Source organism: Podarcis melisellensis (genome assembly GCF_964234715.1).
Source record: "Podarcis melisellensis genome assembly, chromosome: 10".
Taxonomy (NCBI): domain Eukaryota; kingdom Metazoa; phylum Chordata; class Lepidosauria; order Squamata; family Lacertidae; genus Podarcis; species Podarcis melisellensis.
The window spans coordinates 16,436,909-16,456,890 of record NC_138542.1 but is presented as its reverse complement, the minus strand read 5'-3'; the positions used below and the strand labels follow the sequence as shown (position 1 = coordinate 16,456,890).

The window sequence follows — 19,982 nt, the reverse complement described above, 5'->3', positions numbered from 1 at the left end:
AGAGCTGGAGCTTATGTCAAGCTCCTCAACCACACTATTTTAGTGCCATACTACATAAATATATGAATGGGTCAAGGTTTGCTCCATGCGTACCCACTAGAATGCAGTCTCAAGTTAATGTGGTGCTGTGCTTTAAAGGGTGTGTGTTTCTTGGCCCCTAAAACTGAACCCGGGACGAGACTTGGAGTAGGTTTCAGGCTCACATGCTCCTACCCTTAGTATGTGAGTAGAACAATTAGCAGAAGGTTCTTCGTCTTCCACAGTTCAGTGGCTCTCTTGTCCTTCCAGTCGTAGGGAAGGGAGCGTGTGAGCTGGAAGCACAGTGTCTCTATCCCAAGTAACAATCCTGGAGCTAAGTAATGAGCAGACATATCTGTTATGTACTGAGGTTCTCACCCTGGGCCAGCAGGGGGATAGTGTAGATAGTTCAGGTCCACATATGCAAATAAGGGATCGAAAGTGACGTTCAGTGATTGGCTAGTTACAGAAAATGGTTACTGTTGCGTTCTAGTGGAGCTCTATATAAGCAGGCTGGCTGAACCCTTCAGTTCAGTTTCTGTTCTGGTCTGTGAATAAACAAGAGCTGTTTGAAGAATAACTGTATCGTCTGATATGTTCACCCACAATTTAACAATATCCACAGTCTTCCAGGAGATAGGGATGAGTAAGAAGTAGACAACTGTGGGGTGTGTGGAGCGAAGAGAAGAAGTACAATGAGAGATGTGGGTAACATGGTGCTTTGAGGATAGGCAACAAATGTCTGAATGGTGCAACTCCACCCCTTACAACCTTGGCCCTAGCAGTTGCTTTGTGCATGTGCTGATTCCAGGTACTGACTTTGGTGTGGATGTGCGTTATGGTGCATATAGTTCCACTGGTAAAACCAAAGTAGCTAGACATCTGTTTAATATGGTTTACCAAGTGCCTTTTGAGTGGCAGCAGGGTAAGGACCCCAAAGGACCCTAGAGACATCACAGTTACCTTTTTGTCTTGTCTCCCCGCTGTTCTCTCTATATGTTTCTGAAATAAGCTTGGTATACATTCAGTGACAGGTGGTACATTTTATTATGGGCTCGTCCATTTGGCATTTCCCTGCATGCCGGCGTATTTATGATGTATTGTGGCTGTAATTGACAAGCATGCTAGTGTTTCTTTTTCTTGTGTGAGCAGACGAATAGTTCTCACTGGCACTGTTTGTTGCAGGTTCCATTTCATCTTATGTAGCTTTCCTTCCTTCCTGTTCCCTCTATTGATGTTGTGGATGTTTAGGAAGCTGTTGTGTAAATGTAGAGTAGTGAAATCATCTTGCTTTATAGGGCCCAAATGGTTGTTTGTCTGTCAAGTGCAGTATTTTGTCAAAGTAGAAGCTAAATGAATGCAAAGTAGAATACACTCCATCTATCTTTCTCACTGCCCCTCAACTGAATATTTATTCAGAGCCATAATGAAAAACGGGTATACAGGGATATTATATGTCTAAGCCGAATATATTACGTATGTCCTCCCTGCTTTCCTAGTGATACATTTATAATTTTCCTATGTGATGGTTCGGAAAGTCAAAGCAAAAACCAAACAGAAAATCTATTTTCCCTGGGCATTTGGGGAAAGTAAAGAAGTCAAGCAACAGGATTCAGCATCAGGGACATTGTGGGAAACTAGATCAGTTTAACTCCTACTTTAAGTAAAAATGAATTAAGTGTGAGAGTTTGATATATGGAAGGCAGTGCATATTATTCTTGTTTTGGGTAATATGAGGAGCCTTTGGGGTAGATATATGCTTCGTGTGAAACTGTCTAACAAAATAACGACTTTGGGAATTTTCCAGAAAATGTGGAAGATAGTACTGATGAAGATGCTCCTTTGAATAGCCCCGGGGCAGAAGGAAGGTGAGAAAAGAACATAAACAGTAACCAATAGCTACCTCTAAAATGGCTTTTATTTGCGATGAATTAGTGTGACCCTCTCTCGGAATTTTCCTTAACCAGTTCTAAGCAAACTGAGGAATGAGCAATTTGGCAAGGAGCTAACTCTCAAGAATAGTGAACTTCCCCCTCTAACTAGCAGCAACGCTGTTTGGCTCCAACCCTTGGCTTATTTTCACATATCCATAAACCAGGAGGCTTGGCTTTAGCCCCATCTCCCAGATAACTGAATGAAAAAGAACCTCGAGTCTCTTTATCTCCCCTACAGTGGCTGCTTCACCAACTTCCTGGGCCGATCACACCCTTTCTTTGTTCTGCCTCTACATACTCTGGAAACAAACCCAAAATTTAGGGCCATGTCAGACATGCTTACTCTTCACTTGAAGATGGTTTTGATAAGTTTCCTATCCTTTCTGAAGAGCCCTGGGTTCATCAGAGCCCCAAGGTGTTGCCTTCACTTCAGACACTGTCTGGTGGCTCCCTTGCTCTGCCAGCCTGGGTACTCTTTCCTTCACCTCTCGCTTTAAATGTCTGTTTTGTAGCAGAGTGGCCTTCCCCAAACCTTTCTCCTACCTCTTCAGGCTTGCCAGTCCTTTGCCTCCTTCTCTGTGGCAAATCTTCCTTATCTCTCTCCCTCTCTGCTGTCTCAGCTTCTTCTTTTCCCCTCTTCCTTCCTGCTATACTCTGTTCTCCCTCAAACCAACTTTCCTTCCTCACGCCATTCTCACCCCAGGTTCCCTTTCCCCTTGCCCTGAGACCTGCCTCAAATATATCAGCAGCTTCCCTTTCCTCCTGCTGCTGGGAACTTTTTCCTCACCCATCTCATTTTCTGGGCCACCCAGTTCACCTTCAGGCTGATAAAGGGTGCCGTGCACTATGATCTCCCAACGACTGTAGCATCAAGTGAAGCCTTGCATATTTGAACTAACCTAAAGTCAGCTCAAAAGTCGTAGTTAGAAGAAAGCTATGTGCTTGGGTGAGAGAAGTCTATTTATTTATTTATGTGTAGGTATTAGCCATGAAATAACACTCAAAGCTGTCTCACTGTAGCTGCTGTCATGTCTAGCTGCCCAAGGAGGGAGGGAGTTGCCTTGTTTCTCAGAGATTCCCGCTAAATTGCTAATTTCGTTTACAGTTCTTTATCTTCAGACCTCATGAAGCTTTGCGGCGAAGTCAAGCCTAAAAACAAGGTAAGATGTGTGGATATAGAAGTCTTTTGTGCAGTTATGGCATCTTCTGTTACCTCCTTCCACCCCCACCCCCCAAATACAAGTACCGCTTAAACAATTTTTGCAACCTTTCTGGTTTGCTTGACACCAGGAGCCCATCTATAGCTTAGTGAGAGAATAAAATGAACCTGAGAGGAGTGAAGAGGCTGTGAGCTCTGATATTGTACAGCCTTAGTTTGGCTTAACATGTTGTGCAAATCAGCTCCCTCCCAAAAAGCAGAAATGACTTTTGCACTAAGCTTGGGGTTTTTTGCATTGCATGTGTCTGTCAGCAGTCTGGGCTACAGTGAAACTAGGGAGGCTCCTAAGCTTGCTTTGGGAATCCTGATTCTGGCCAGGTACTGAAGGCGAATCTGGAAGTAGATCTGGCTTAGTAATGGTGACAGATATATTTTTTTATAACAAAGTAAAATGGAGCAGATTTGCATTTTTAAATTGTAGTCAGGCAGGGTTTAGGGATAAGGACCCTGGGATCCAGCACACATACAATATATGCAAACCGTTTTGTGCCTCATGCAAAAGTGTTTTTATTCTCCTCTTCCAATTGATTGCAGGCCCGCCGTAGGACGACAACCCAGATGGAATTGCTTTATGCCGATAGCAGTGACCTATCCAGTGACATAACCCTTGAAGTCAGTGCAGATAGCACAGCTATGGCTGGCCCTCTTCCGCCTCTTGCAGAAGCTCAGGAAGGTGCAGTGAACATTGACCTGAGAGAGCCTGCTGTTAGGGATAGGGAGGCCTCGCAGGCAGCCTTGCCTTCTAAGACTGGCGGCATGTAAGTTTCACACAATGCACTAACTTTCGTTTGGCATCCTAACATGCATGATTGCTAGGTTGCAACAACCCGTGGCTTTTTATGAACTCTGCCTGGAGTGCTAATTAGGATCTCATCAGGGAAAATCTGTCGCCGTCGTCATCCTCTAACTTCTGCTCTGCTGTTACCTCAAAATGGCTGCTTAGTTTTTTTAAGTAGGTCTTTCTTTCTTTTCCCTTTGGTAAGCACTAATTCATGTACCATAAACCCCAGTTTCTGCAATATATATATATATATATATATATATATATATATATATATATTTAGTGCTATTGTAAAACCTAATTATTTTAAAGTCTATCTGAAATACTTTGAATGGAGTGGATCCATTAGATCATATCCGATGTGGCTCTTCCACTCATTTGATCTGCTCATATGATCCAGCAGAAGCACCCACTTGCTTAGATAGCAGGCCCCTGAAAATCTGTTCCTGAAGTCTGGGAAGACGCTCTAAAACAGTATGGAAGGTTGTGGCGGAGGCTGCCCTTTCTTTTAAGTTACTAGAGGTCTCTGCTAGGTGAAGTCGGTCCACAAACAGAATGGAAACATTGGCCTTCTCCCCATTGAAGTGAACTTCCATTAAGTGTTTTTAAAATATCTTGGGACCTTACCAATATCATACTCCATTTTTGCTGCCGCATGTGATGGCTCAGCACACAGAAAATCGAGACTGACAGCTTAGGCAAACACCCTATGAAGCGTTCCACTTGTTTTCCAAACATGAGCTGCATTCTTTATGTAAATGGTATTGGTTAATTAAGGTTCATGAGACTACTGTTAGCAGTTAGCACTTCTGGGTAAAGGTAAAGGGACCCCTGACCATTAGGTCCAGTCGTGACTGACTCTGGGGTTGCGGCGCTCATCTCGCTTTATTGGCCGAGGGAGCCGGCATACAGCTTCTGGGTCATGTGGCCAGCATGACTAAGCCGCTTCTGGCGAAGCAGAGCAGCGGACAGAAACACCATTTACCTTCCTGCCGGAGTGGTACCTATTTATCTACTTGCACTTTGACGTGATTTCAAACTGCTAGGTTGGCAGGAGCTGGGACCGAACAACAGGAGCTCACCCTGTCGTGGGGATTCAAACCGCCAACCTTCTGATTGGCAAGTCCTAGGCTCTGTGGTTTAATCCACAGCATGTAGGAATCTTATTCCTACACCATACAGGAATTTTTAACTAGATAATGTAAAACAACACAGAACTTTTTAGATACAAATCCCTCACATATATGAGGAAGATCTTGGTAAAATTAACTAAATTGCAAACAGTGAAAAATAGGTGTAACTTCCTGTATTAATCTACTTGCTACAATAAAGCTATCGATTCTTCTTTTTTTATGCAGCAGCAGCAAGCAGCTCAGAATGATTTCTAATAATTTCACTTTTTATGCATGTTGCTTGTGGCAGTAGAAGTAAGCATTAAAATGCTCCTGGGAGGCACTGTTATTAATAGTCTTGGCTTCAACGCTTTTGCAACCACTCTTTAAAAAAATGCTTTACTCAGGGTAAACAGTAGAGTGTAAAGACTGAGAACTCAGCAATGATCTTGGAGCTTCACACAACTTATAAAAAGCAGTTATTTTGTCATGGAATCCAGGGTCCAGGTAATCTTCCCCCTCCCCACTGCTGCAATTTTTAACACATTTCTTTCGTTTTGGAAGTCAGTGTACTGATTCCCTTTGCTCCAGTGCAATATTTGTTTGCTTTTAGTTTCCACAACAAATGCAAAAGTGTTTAAAATGGGTTGATTTACTGAGAACCACTTTTTAGGGTGTACACCTAAGATGCTTAAAGTCAGGGGTGGGGAATCTCTGACTCACCTGCCTAATCAGGTCCACCAGTTCACCCCTCCCCATTTGGCCCGTGGGGCCTTTTTGGGTCAAGCCATGCCCACCTGCCCCACACATGACGTCATGTATGACATCACTGAGCAAGAGGTCATAAATGATGTCACGTGTGGAGTAGGTAAGGGCAAGGCTCTGGGAAAATGGCATTTTCAGAGATTGAAAGGGTGTCTGTAAAGCTTTGAAAAGGGCTTCTGAAGACCCCTGTGGACCAAAACATCATTGTGTCATCAAGCAATTTGCAGGTAGGCGACTCTGCTTGTCTTTGCCTCAGTCTCTTATCTTCATATCATTATTTCCAGATGTTGGCCATCTTAGTAAAAAGGTAAAGGGACCCCTGAACATTAGGTCCAGTCATGGCCAACTCTGGGGTTGCGGCACACATCTCCCTTTATTGGCCGAGGGAGCCGGCGTACAGCTTCCGGATCATGTGGCCAGCATGACTAAGCCACTTCTGGCGAACCAGAGCAGCGCACGGAAACACCATTTACCCTCCTGCTGGAGCGGTACCTATTTATCTACTTGCACTTTGACATGCTTTTGAACTGCTAGGTTGGCAGGAGCAGGGACTGAGCAACGGGAGCTCACCCCGTTGCGGGGATTTGAACCGCCAACCTTCTGATCGGCAAGTCCTAGGCTCTGTGGTGCCACCCGCGTCCCTTGGCCATCCTAGTATGTTACATCAAAAACAAGAAAGGGTCATGTGATACCTTAAAGATCTAACACATTTAATCAGGCGCACTCCACAGGAACCTATGCCACAATAAATTTGTTAGTCTTTAAGATGCCACAAGACTTCATTATGGCATTATGGCCACAATGCAGAAAATAACAACAAACCATGGTGTCAGGGGTTCAGAAAGAGAGACACAGGAGGGGGAGCAAATGGAGAGTGAGGAGGAGGAGTACGAAGGGGGAGCAGGCAGTGACAGCGGCCAGAGTCACTCCACAAGTCTCTCTAGCGAATCGGAGGACTCACAGAAGGGAGCGCCCATGGCCAGAGCGAGGGGGGTTCCAGGGGGGAAGCCCCAGGAGGGAGGGGCCAGCGGGGAGTCCCTGAGCAGCAGTTGGAGATCAGGACCAGCTTCCCCACCAGAGCGCAGTGGGGAGGGGGAGTCCCAGGAGTCGGGACCAATGCTCTCACCACCAGCGGGAGGAGAGGAGTCAGGTTTGGCAACGCCCACATCAGGAAGCGGGGAAACGGTCAGAAGGAAGGTTACCGGCTGGGCGCGCGCGCCAAGTTCAAATGTAGAGGCGAGCGGCACAGCAGGGAGTCCTGACAAGGAGCCAGGTCCTAAAGCCCGCCGGAAGGAAGGGCGAGATTCAGGGGGGTCAGCGTCAGAGGAATCCAGGAAGGAAGTAACACCAGAGGGCAGAAGGACCCAGCGAAGGAAAGAGCAGCGCAGGAGGTGGAGCCGGGCTAGAATCTTAAACTGGTGTGGGGTCAGCAGTGAGTCAGAGGGGACTTAGCCGATCTAGCGTCAAGACGTCGGTCTGCGCGCCCAAAGCTTGGAAATGGAAACTAAACTTCAATAAAGACTTTTGTATATAACATCCAATGGGCGTCGGTCCTCTGTGAGCTGGGACCGAGAGGCAGTCCTGACACATGGTTAATCAAAACCCGAAGTAAAAGCTCCAGAATTTCTGCACACCCAACAAACTGTGGATGATTTTAGCCATATTTTTATTTGAAACAAGCCAACTTCAAACCACAGTTTCCTATCTCCTCCTTGCAGATGTCTTGTTCTACAGTTACTTCAAATGTCAGCTCAAAAATTAAAGGTGTGACTTAACAAGTAGATGAAAGGTGGCCTCTTAGATCTACCTCCCTCTGAGGTGGAAAAATACTTGTGTCTGTGATGTACCACTCAGACTGCAGTGATTGGCTGTTCCTCCATCAAAAGTAGAAAAAAGCTTCCTATATGTAAACATGGAACCTAAATATTGGGAACGGTGCCTAGTTTAGAGGATTTCATCTTGGCATCTAGGGAGGGATCTCTCTTATGCCTGCATTTTATTCTATATATCATTTTGTATTTAATATTTAATTATTTTTTATCTTGTATACTGCCATGTCTTTTAATGTGCACTCTGTCTTGAGACTTAAGTGAAGAAGTCATATAGAAATTATTTTAATCAGGGATGGAGAAACTTCAGGTGTTGTTTAGACTCCAACTCCCATTGGCCCCAACCTGCATGGTCAATGGTGAGGGATAACGGGAATTCTCTCTTGGCAACATCTGGAGGTTTATAGACTTTAGGTAAAGGTAAAGGGACCCCTGACCATTAGGTCCAGTCGTGACCGACTCTGGGGTTGCGGCGCTCATCTCGCTTTATTGGCCGAGGGAGCCGGCATACAGCTTCGGGGTCATGTGGCCAGCATGACTAAGCCGCTACTGGCGAAATCAGAGCAGCGCACGGAAACGCCGTTTACCTTCCCGCCAGAGTGGTACCTATTTATCTACTTGCACTTTGACGTGCTTTCGAACTGCTAGGTTGGCAGGAGCAGGGACCGAGCAACGGGAGCTCACCCCATTTGAACCGCCGACCTTCTGATCAGCAAATCCTAGGCTCTGTGGTTTAACCCACAGCGCCACCCATGTCCCATAGACTTTAGTTACCCATTATAGACTTTACTTACCCATTCAGGAATTAAGGGATAAGCAATGCCTATATGAACCAGCTCTGACGTGCAACTGAATATATACAAAGCTTCCATTGAAATCTTGTGACTGGGGTGAAATGAAGTAGTAATTTGGAAACAATTTGGACAATGATGGCATGGACTTTAAATGTTGTACATGAAGAACAGTCAGAGCAGCTGGACAAAGGGAACTTGGAAGCACCTAATGCCATTTTGCTGTTTTTTTAAATGCATACTTGTGAATTTACCTCAAAACATTCGTTTATTTATTTTTGTCTGCTTCTGTTGTATAGAATTGGAACTCAGAGTGTAAAAAGAACGAAAATAAAATTCAGTGAAGAGAAATAAGCAGAATAAGAAATAGGCAATGTTTTCTGTTCTCACAGGTCTAGGCAGTCATCTCTGACAGAAAAGAAACTACCAGAACCTTCACCTTTATCAAAGAGAAAAACCTATGAGAAATCTCCAGATAAACCAAAGTCAAAAGAGCAAAAACAGTAAGATATATGTGTATAGATATTGTATATTAATAAACACTGTTGCTTGAGAGTTGCAAATATTGAAAATGTTGTCAAGATAAAATGTACGCCACCTGGAGCTCCTTGGAAGAAAAATGGGATGTAAATGCAATAGATAAATACTTGTTTTCCTTCAATAAGTTTCTTTTCATTGCATTGAATATCAATGCAACATCTGTCATTATTTGTTTTTTAAGGCTTCAATGTCTTTGAAAGATACACAGCCCTATATTTTTTCATCCTTGAATTCTTTCATTTTACTCTGCCCTTTTCTAGGTATTGCTTAACTTTTAAAAATCAATAAATGTTTGAGTACACTGCCATCTTGTGGCCAGCAGATTTTTAAAAATAACTGTGTAAGGATTATATTTCTGTTCTGCCAGGGGAGCATGCAAACTGCATTTCTTAATTAAGCAAGCAGGGCACCAATAAGTTGTTCTGAGGCATGTTTCATTAGTTTTTTTTAACCTCTCTAACAATTTCATTTTCTTTATTTTTTCCTTTTTCTTTTAATTTGAAGAGGCTTTTAATGTTTGATTTTTTTCTTGTAGCTCAGATTCTGGAACCTCAGAGGCTAGTCTGTCACCTCCTTCCTCCCCACCAAGCCGGCCCCGTAATGAACTGAATGTTTTTAGTCGTCTCACTGTTTCTCAGGGAAACACATCAGTTCAGCTGGATAAGTAAGTCGCAAAGGGAAAGACCAGATTCCCACATTGCCCAAGGCGCACATGATAAGCCGAAAACATAGATACAAAATGTTAATGTTCTGGCTCTCTCTGGCCAGGGACTGAAAGTATAATTGCTATTTCTCCTCTTGTTTGTCCCCACTCCCAACCCCTCAAAGTAGCTTTTTAGAAATGGCATGGAATTGCCACGGTTCCATCTCTTGTTTCCTGATGAATCTTATTTCTTGTGCTTCTATATGAGTTAAAGGTAAAGGGACCCCTGACCATTAGGTCCAGTCGTGGCCGACTCTGGTGCTCATCTCGCTTTATTGGCCGAGGGAGCCGGCGTACAGCTTCCGGGTCAGGTGGCCAGCATGACTAAGCTGCTTCTGGCGAACCAGAGCAGCACACGGAAACGCTGTTTACCTTCCCGCTGGAGCGGTACCTATTTATCTACTTGCACTTTGATGTGCTTTCGAACTGCTAGGTTGGCAGGAGCTGGGACCGAGCAACGGGAGCTCACCCCGTCGCGGGGATTCGAACCGCCAACCTTCTGATCGGCAAGTTCTAGGCTCTGTGGTTTAACCCACAGCGCCACCCGTATTCCTTCTATATGAGTTATATTCCCTCTAAACCAGGGCTGGGGCCTGCTCATGAGGCTCAGGGAGGAGGTTTCTTCAAGGCAGCAGACTCTGGACAGCTGAGAAGGGTGCTGCCATTGCGTGCTCGCCGCCCAACCACCCATCCACCGCTGCCTGATCCTCTCTGTCTTTCTTTTACCCCAGCCCATCTCAAGGCAGTTGTGGGGCAGAGTGGCCTTTTCAGCTTGCACCGTCTGTTTTTCCATGCCGTGTCCTTTTAGATCTCAAGAGTACTTCTTTGCTAGGCTCAACAGCACAGCGACTCGGCGGGTGTCAATATTCTTACAGTTAGGGTGTTCCTACACAAAGGAATTTTCCAGGTGCTCTCATTCAGCACCCATAAACAACATTCTTAGGGTAAAAAAAAAATCATTCCAGTAGCACCTTAAAGGTAAAGGTAAAGGGACCCCTGACCATTAGGTCCAGTCATGGCCGACTCTGGGGTTGCGGCGCTCATCTCGCTTTATTGGCCGAGGGAGCCAGCGTACAGCTTCCAGATCATGTGGCCAGCATGACTAAGCCGCTACTGGCAAACCAGAGCAGCACACGGAAATGCCATTTACCTTCCCGCCAGAGTGGTACCTATTTATCTACTTGCACTTTGACGTGCTTTCAAACTGCTAGGTTGGCAGGAGCAGGGACCGAGCAACGGGAGCTCACCCCGTCACGGGGATTCGAACCGCCAATCTTCTCATCAGCAAGTCCTAGGCTCTGTGGTTTAACCCACAGCGCCCCCCCCCGCGTCCCTAGTAGCACCTTAGAGACCAACTAAGTTTGTCATTGGTATGAGCTTCCGTGTCTGCATGCACATGAAGAAGTGTGCATGTACACGAAAGCTCATGCCAATGATAAACTTAGTTATCTGAAGAAGTGTGCATGCACACGAAAGCTCATGCCAGTGACAAACTTACTTGGTCTCTAAGGTGCTACTAGAAGGAATTTTTTTATTTTGTTTTGACTATGGCAGACCAACACGGCTACCTACCTGTAACTATGTCTTAGGGTAGAGCTGTTGGCATAGGATACAACCCAGAGAGGGACATCTCAATGCCGCTAGCTTCCAAGTGTTATTTTTCTCATGTGACGACATGTTTGAGTTGATCCAGAATCTCTCTTGCAAGATTGCTGAACTTCAGACGCTGCCCAGTTTTGTTTAACTCTCAGCTTTTGATTGTAGGCTGGTGGCTTTTTTCTTTTTTTACTCCTGTTGCTGATCTTTCTGCTGTTGCAATCTAATGTTTTCCCCGGCAAGTCTGCAGCTACTATACATATCTCTAACAGTTGCTTGCAAATGTCCCCAAAGTTTAAGCCCATGCTTGTAGCTGTTTTATATACCAGCTAAAAGTAGTAACCATTCTAAAGCTGTCAGTACACTAATGGAAATACTGGATTGTATCCAACTAAGTTCTGCTCAGAGTACATCCACACATACGCAATGAACCTGTGCTAACTTTAAGGATTCATTTCAATGAGTAGTAGACATATACTACTCTGAGTATGGCTAAATTGGATACAACCTATTGACATTTACGGCTGTTTTGTATGCTTTGAGCTTTAGCAATTGTAACCCAGAATCAAAATTTTGGCACGTTAGATTTCTTATCAAAACGAAGGCTTCAATATCCTTAATTGTTAAAGGAATGCTGCTATGTTTTAAATCTGGATGATTGCAAAGTGAAAAGCAAAAATAACATGACCAAATCTCAATTTAGTTTTTTGAGGGAAAACACACATCTTTTTAAAAAAAATTTAAACTAGATAACTGTAATTTTGAACATGGTTCCAAAGCAGATACCGGCACCCTTAGTTTCCCCCCACCCCCGCTCATAATGCATGCACGAATTAACATAAACGCAAGCAGGCACGTTGCAGCCATTTTATTAGGATCTCCCCCGACCGAGTTCTGTAAGAATTCTTGAGGAAGCTGGAAATGGCTTGCACATGAGTCTCTATGATATGAACAGTATCCGGGGAAAGATACAGATTTTGCGGCTCACTCCCCCAGAGTTGCAAAACTCAGTAAAGTCTGCAAAGTGGTGCCGCCTCCTTACATAGCGATGCGATTGTTCATTCTTTTTGCAATGGAATCTTTACTCTGCTGATGCCTGTATTCTTTTTCCGTAATCCTACCACCGTTCATTGTAGGTCTGATGAAAGTGATTCCTCTCTCTCGGAGGTACACAGGTACTCTCTCTTCCTCCTTTCCATCTTCTGGAATCTTATTGATATGTTTAATACCTTACTGCAGTTCTTAAGTTAACTAACTCTTTTCTGCATGGCTTTCTTTATTCCGTGTCCCCTCCAAAACATTCATATGTTCCTTGCATCATTTTATTTTTATTGTGATGGAAACGTAAAACATTTGGTGTGGGTTTTTTCTTTGTCCAGCATGTGTACTTTTTATAGCATTCAATGGGCAGAAATTTGTGTGTGTGTGGTTCACTTCTTTTTGTTTAAACACATTTTTTTCTTTCTTTTAAATCCCTGGAAAACACGATAGGTCAATACGCACCTTTCTTGTTGTCCTCAATCTGCTTTGTTGATAGCGAAAAGCTATATTGAACTGTGTGGTAAAAGTCAGGGTTTTTCCCCGTATATCCTGTGCCGTTGTTCACAATAATATTGTATTCTAAAGATGGGCAGAATAACATATCTGAAGGGGAAAATCTGTTTCACCCAAAAAGAGCAAATAGGAGTAATTACTAGCATTTTTATTTCCTATAGCTTAGGTTCTGAGCAGAGATAACTGTGTTTCCTTTCTATAAATAAAGAGGATAGGAGATATATAAGCAACTTCCAAATGAGCCAAATACAGAAAGGGATAGGAGTTCCATTTCTTATTATCCTGAATTCAGATTACATGTTCAGACAAATTGGCCCTGTATGCACTATACATTTACAGCAGCATCATACTACTTTAAACATCCATCGCTTCACCCCACCCCATCCCTTACCAAATCCTGGGATTTATAGTTTGTTCCAGGTGCTGAGTGTACTTAGAAAAACTCTATTCACCTCATAGATCTACATCTCCCAGAGTGGTTTAACCACCAATAATCCCTCTTCCCTGGGAACTGTAGCGTTGTGAGGGGGAAAAAGGTAAAGGGAACCCCTGACCATTAGGTCCAGTCGTGACCGACGCATCCATTCTTAAGGAAATCAGCCCTGAGTGCTCACTGGAAGGACAGATCGTGAAGCTGAGGCTCCAGTACTTTGGCCACCTCATGAGAAGAGAAGACTCCCTGGAAAAGACACTGATGTTGAGAAAGATTGAGGGCAGAAGGAGAAGGGCGACAGAGGACGAGATGGTTGGATAGTGTTTTCGAGGTTACCAGTATGAGCTTGACCAAACTGCGGGAGGTAGTGGAAGACAGAAGTGCCTGGCGTGCTCTGGTCCATGGGGTCACGAAGAGTCGGACACGATTAAACGACTAAACAACAATAACAACAATCCCTCTTCCCTGGGAACTGTAGCGTTGTGAGGGGGGAAAAGGTAAAGGGAACCCCTGACCATTAGGTCCAGTCATGACCGACTCTGGGGTTGCGGCGCTCATCTCGCTTTATTGGCCAAGGGAGCCGGCATACAGCCTCCGGGTCATGTGGCCAGCATGACTAAGCAGCTTCTGGAGAACCAGAGCAACGCACGGAGATGCCGTTTACCTTCCCGCCAGAGCGGTACCTATTTATCTACTTGTACTTTGATGTGCTTTCGAACTGCTAGGTTGGCAGGAGCAGGGACTGAGCAACGGGAGCTCACCCCATCACGGGGATTTGAACCGCCGACCTTCTGATCGGCAAGCCCTAGGCTCTGTGGTTTAACCCATAGCGCCACCTGCGTCCCGTGAGGGGGAATAGGGCTCTCTTAAGTACACTCACCACCCTTAACAAACTACGGTTCCCAGATTCTTTGAGGGAAGCCATGGCTGTTTAAAGCTGTAAAGGTACAGTGCGATGGGGCCATGGATAGCATCAACCGTATTCTCATATTTTTCAGCTGTGTGTGAACTTTTATATTACACACACTGCTCCTCTGCCTGCAACAGCTCCTCCATTCATTTAAACCGAGGAAGTAGGTCAATGTGTGCATCTCTCAACATATTCCACTTTTTCTCCTTGATGTTTGTCACAATACTTTGGACACTCATCCCTCTTTCTCTCTCCAGTACGGTCATTTGTAAGGGTTTCCTTGTAGTTGTTGTTTTTATGGTAGTTGTATCAGCCACACAACCTATTCATTGCCCTTTTCAAGGATATATGTAACCTCTTCTCTGCTGTGTCACCTGAGAATTCTGCTGAAGTCTTCTACTCTTCTCTTTATTGCTGATACCTGGTTTGCACTATGCATGTCTACAGTCCACTTTAGGGTGTGTGTGTGGTGTTTTTTAAAAGCAAGCAACGTCACTGGGCTTTCAATAGGCATCTCTGCACTCCTTTATTGTGTCCAAAATGCTGGAGCTTCAAAGCAACAGGGAATTCAGTTTCTCCCTTGTTCAAAAGCAATTGCATTTGTAAGGAAAATCTGGAATTGGGTCCAGTTCTTCCTTAAGTGCCACATCAGGTTAGAAGACTAAATGTTCCATGTGCTGCATGCATCTACCTTGACTACACATTTCTTGCCAGGATAACTTCAACTGCATTTCTCAAAATGTATAAGCTACTCTTTGCATCCAATTTAATACCTTCTCTTCACTTAAATTAAATTTAACACACGCACGCACGCAACACACACAGAACTCACCTTTCTGCCCACTAAGGAGGTTTCAAGGGGTATTGCTATCCTCGTTTGACAGGATAGAATACATTTTAGCTGTGACTTAACTACTGTTCATTCTGCCATGGATGCAACAGTTTTGTTAACGGAACCCAAAACTGCATGCAGACCGAAAGTCAATTTAGTTCAGGGATGAGGAGGAGCCTGTTGCTCTCTAGATGTTGCTGATCTTCAACTTGCCTCATTCCTGATCATGTTGGCTGGGACTGATGGGAGTTGAATACCAACAACATTCAGATGGTATGGGGTTCTCCATCCCTGGATCAGTTTTTTATGTATCCAGTCAGTCTAAGCACCCATTCATACTTCCAATTTCTGTAAAGACTAAACCCTTCATAGAAAAGTGAGTTGGAAACATGGGAAATTTTCCTCACCTGAAACGGCCTCCATAAGAAGATAAGCAAAGGCATCCTTTTGGGGAGAATACTGGCCTTCAATCCTTCTATCCCACATGGACGATTCCTTCATGCATTTATTTGTGCAGTTTCCCTGCTACCTTTCTGCCTTGTCAGGGACCCAAAGAGATGAACCAAAACAGAACACAAGAATCCAACAATATTATACAGTGGTACCTTGGTTGTCTAATGTAATCTGTTCCGGAAGACCGTTTGACTTCAAAAATGTTAGACAACCAAGGCGCAAAGGGCTGGCTGTAAGTTCAATTGGAAAAATTGAATAACTCACAGCGGAAGCCGTTCCACTTCCGAGGCACGTTCGAAAATGGAAGCAATTACTTCCGGGTTTTCGGTGTTTGGGTTCTGAAATGTTCGGTTTCCGAGACGCTCGAAAACCAAGATACCACTGTAAAAGTCATAATCGGTGGCGGACCTTGTGGTCTTGAATTTCAGCAGTGACCTGTGTGATACCAAAATTCAGGGCCCCCCTCCTCTCATGCTCCATTCTAAATCATAGTTGGGGCATTCCCTGTGGTTTCCCAAGGCTCTGAACCTAGTTTGATGTGTTAATGTGTGGAATGGTTCCCTGCTTGAAATCCATGGCAGCAACAACTTCTAAGATTACCAGTTCTTGTTCCAGACAAGTGAGCTTGTGATCTGATCCATCAGGGCTCTCACTGTGTTCTTAGACAAGAGCTGCTGAAGGTTTAAAGCAAGCAAAAGGTTGCCAAGCAGGTTGAGTACATAGCCAGGTAAACAGAGAGTACACATAGCCCTCACATCTGAGGGTTGTGGGGTCCACTCTGGCTTGCAATGGAAACATTCCATGCTAAAAGCAACATGCAAGCTGCTTTCAACATGATGAACATCTCCTAAGCTCTGCTTCTGCTTCCCAAGGCAGCTGCCTCCTGATCTGCCCATATGGTTGAGTTGGCCCTGAAAGCATTAATTTTTAAATTTAATGCAAAAAATCGTAAGAGACCAGATGCATGGAAAAACAAACATTTCCCTTCTATACATATGAGTGTAGCAGAATTCACATGACTTTAGTCTAGCTGCTTTCTTGCAAACCAAGCAGTACTAAAGGAATCAAACCAATAAGGGCTAAATTCAACCAGAGCCAATAGTTAAATGTCCTGAAGCAAGCCTCTGAAAATATGAAGGGGAGACCAGTTTTGAAACACATTCTGGCACAGAGAAAAATTGTCCCACACGACTTCCAGTGGGCAGAAATTGGCATCAGCTCAAATTTGAATCCCATCAACAAATGAGCTAAAGGTGTGGCCTTAAAAATGTCAAACACAGCATGTATGACATTATAAAATTATGACCTTTTGTTTGGGGGGAAAACGCATCACAATTTTAATGAAGTTTTTTCTACCACATATTCTTATTCAGCTGACCATGTTCTAGATGAGCTGGTTTCTCTGGCACAGAATTTGGATCTGTATGAGTGGGTGGTCTGGATTGCAGAAGGCACTCAATGCCCTAATCTGATGGAATTCTGGAAAGTCTCAGAATTCTGGAGTTGGAAGGGACTGTGAGGATCATCTTGTCCAACCCCTGCAATGCGGGAATCTTTCACCTAAAATGGGGGGCTCAAACCCGGAACCCTGAGATGTGCTGTTCCTCAGCTTTTGCAGAGCAATGCCAGTGGGTGCTCTTGGCTCAACAAAATGATCAGGGTTGACCCCACCATCAGTGCTAGTGGTGGAAATGTCCTTTGTGGTAGGAGCAGAATACCTGAACGTGCAGTCTGCTGTATATAAATAGGTCAACACATTTGCCTGCCTTATTCTACAGATCCCTGTAAGATCTCTCAGGAGCCTGGCAGGGTGGGGGAAATGTATGATGTACGATGGAGAAATGACCTGTCACATATTCTAATCCATTGTATCATTTGTTTCCTTTTCTAGAGGCATAATCAACCCATTCTCTTCATCCAAATGCGTCAGATCTTCTCCAATTCATTGTATCCACATTGCTGAAGGTCATACGAAGGCTGTGCTTTGTGTCGATTCTACTGACGACCTCCTCTTTACAGGATCAAAAGGTTTGACATGTCTCTTGTTGGTCTTGCAGCTTTCTGAATCCTCTTCATATACCGATGGGGCTACCCAAAGAGAGAAAGCTGACTACTAAGAAGGGAGGCAAGCAATTGGTGGAGAGATCCACCATGAGGCAGTGTCTTTATCTCAAATAATTGCTAGCTTTGGAGCTTTGCAGAATTCTTTATCAGGCTAGAAGTTAAAGAAGGCAGGGAGTGGTGTTGAGAGCATGAGGCTGGCTTGATATTGAAGCCACAGTCTGGAGTGGTGATTCACCAACCACAGAAACTTCCTGGGAAAGAGGAATTTGGGTACCGCCATAGGTGTCCTGATAACTAACACTGATTGTGCTTTTTGTTGAGCTCTCTTCAAGGCTATTCACAAGCCATTGTTGTTTCAGACAGCTAAGTAGTTTTGTGTACAGGCTGCAAGGAATATAGAACACTGGTTCTGTGGGAGCTTTGCTGGTAGAGATCGAAGGTTTCCCCTTTCAGGGGTCCGTGGCTGGAAAGTCAGTCACCACAGAGAGAGAGGCAGCTGAATCAAGAAAGAGTTTATTTTGTGTTCATGAAAGGTAGAAGCACTGGTGCAAGTAACACCACACCACACCAGGATTTCAAAACAGATTCAGTTATAGTTTCACAAAACACAGATTCAGAGCAGCCATCTGTGGCATTGCTAATAGTGTACATAAGCTTTTATGGCGCATTACATACATTGCCCCAACTCCTGGAGCATGCACATTGTGAACAGGCGATCCTCAGCATAATTATCTTGAAGACCACTGACCATTGCTATTCCTTATTTTGCCATACCCTGCTTAAGCGAGTATTACCCAAGTGCTGTCTCCAACCCTCTTAGTTCATCCTTTCTCATATTACACCTCATACAGCAAGCTAAACATTTCACATAGGAAGTTCCCGGATTAGCAAACAGGCCATTTCGTCGCAGACCACAGTCATTTCATGCCTTTTCCTTCCTTCCTTACCAAAACCCTGCAAAACCAAGCAAAAGAGCAATTCTAAGGGATTTCCCCTTTATCATTATTCAGCTCCTCTTCAAGATGTAATGAAATCTCCACAGCAAAATTGGGAACCAAACAAGAGTATGCTAGTGAAGCCTACTGTAATATAATATAATATAATATAATATAATATAATATAATAATATAATATAATATAATATAATATAATATAATATAATATAATATAATATAATATACAATATAAAATACAATATAAAATACAATATAAAATACAATATAAAATGCATAAGAAATGTGTATTGTGCTCTTACGGGGCTTCTTACTCCTGCAATTTGGTGGTGATTGGGTGGTATCTAAGTTGTTTTACACACCAAAACAGTATAGCTGTGTTGCACAGTATATTACAATGTTATCCACTTTTAAATTTGCTGTTCTTGTTCTGCTTTCTTTTTGTTTAGATCGCACGTGTAAAGTATGGAATTTGGTGACTGGACAGGAAATAATGTCTCTGGGTGGTCATCCCAACAACGTAGTATCTGTAAAATACTGTAATTATACTAGCTTGGTCTTCACAGTCTCCACATCTTATATTAAGGTGTGGGACATCCGCGATTCTGCTAAGTGTATCCGGACACTAACGTAAGTTGCAACTCTGAAAAGCAGAATTTTAATATTAACATTTGGCATACCATTTTGCAGTAAGCGGTGAGAAAATTGTACTTAACGTTAAATGTAGTTAATCTTAAAGCTCTTAGGCTAAAACCCAGCTACTTTGTTGTAAAACCCATTGAGTTGAAAAACTGCATGAATTTACTAATTTTAAGATGTGCAGCCTAAGACAGATGGCTGTGTCTTATAGTGGGGTGATGCAAGAAAGAAAACTAGAGGCTGTGTTTTGTTGTTTAATGTCTGCTTCCAGGTGGGCACTTAGCACCTGGGTAGCATATAGTAGAGGCTTTATGGATAAAAATGATGAGCTTAGGTGAAGAGTGGCAAGTAGAAAAGGCTGAAAGAAAGGGATGTGAGGTAGCAGGAAGAGTCTTGTTTCTCAGCAAGTTTTGAGTTCACCTCACCCAGTCTCTCCTGTCTCAGGAGTTGTTGCATGGCGAGGTCCCACCTCCCACCAGTAGAAATAAAGACACAAGACACATTATTTTAGGTTAATGGGCTAAAATTGGCCACAACTTTATTGGTAAAGAGCAGTATTGGCTTAGGCATTGGTCCTATCTGACTATCCGGCTTCAACCAGTTTGCTTGAAGGGCTAACACCAGCAGGGGGAGCCCTGCTGATGCACATCAACTAGGAACTCCCCCGGGGTCACCAATTGGGGGGGGCGCTTTAGGCCCTGGCCTCCATAGGCTTCGGACAGGGCCACGCCCCCCGGAATCCTTTATTGGACTACCTTTCACTATTTGGGGGAGGTGATGGCGCTCCTCCCCCCCAACACATTTACATAACGATACCCTACCAATGCCTAACCGCCAAAACCAAAAGGGTTGTGAT

The 19,982-nt window shown here is 43.9% G+C and overlaps 1 protein-coding gene across 9 annotated transcripts in view; it reads left to right on the top strand.

The window, feature by feature from the left end:
• The window catches only part of KIF21A (kinesin family member 21A), a 99,302-nt gene that overhangs the window by 70,526 nt on the left and 8,794 nt on the right, over positions 1-19,982 (top strand). For 4 of the 9 annotated variants that reach the window (XM_081929119.1, XM_081929118.1, XM_081929122.1 and 1 more), the window contains 8 exons: positions 1,826-1,886; positions 3,058-3,112; positions 3,706-3,929; positions 8,842-8,952; positions 9,525-9,653; positions 12,425-12,463; positions 17,362-17,498; positions 18,937-19,117. In XM_081929119.1, the coding sequence (XP_081785245.1) occupies positions 1,826-1,886; positions 3,058-3,112; positions 3,706-3,929; positions 8,842-8,952; positions 9,525-9,653; positions 12,425-12,463; positions 17,362-17,498; positions 18,937-19,117 (937 nt within the window). The remainder of the gene's footprint in view (positions 1-1,825; positions 1,887-3,057; positions 3,113-3,705; positions 3,930-8,841; positions 8,953-9,524; positions 9,654-12,424; positions 12,464-17,361; positions 17,499-18,936; positions 19,118-19,982) is intronic. The other 5 variants (XM_081929121.1, XM_081929125.1, XM_081929126.1 and 2 more) reach the window with 3 other exon arrangements.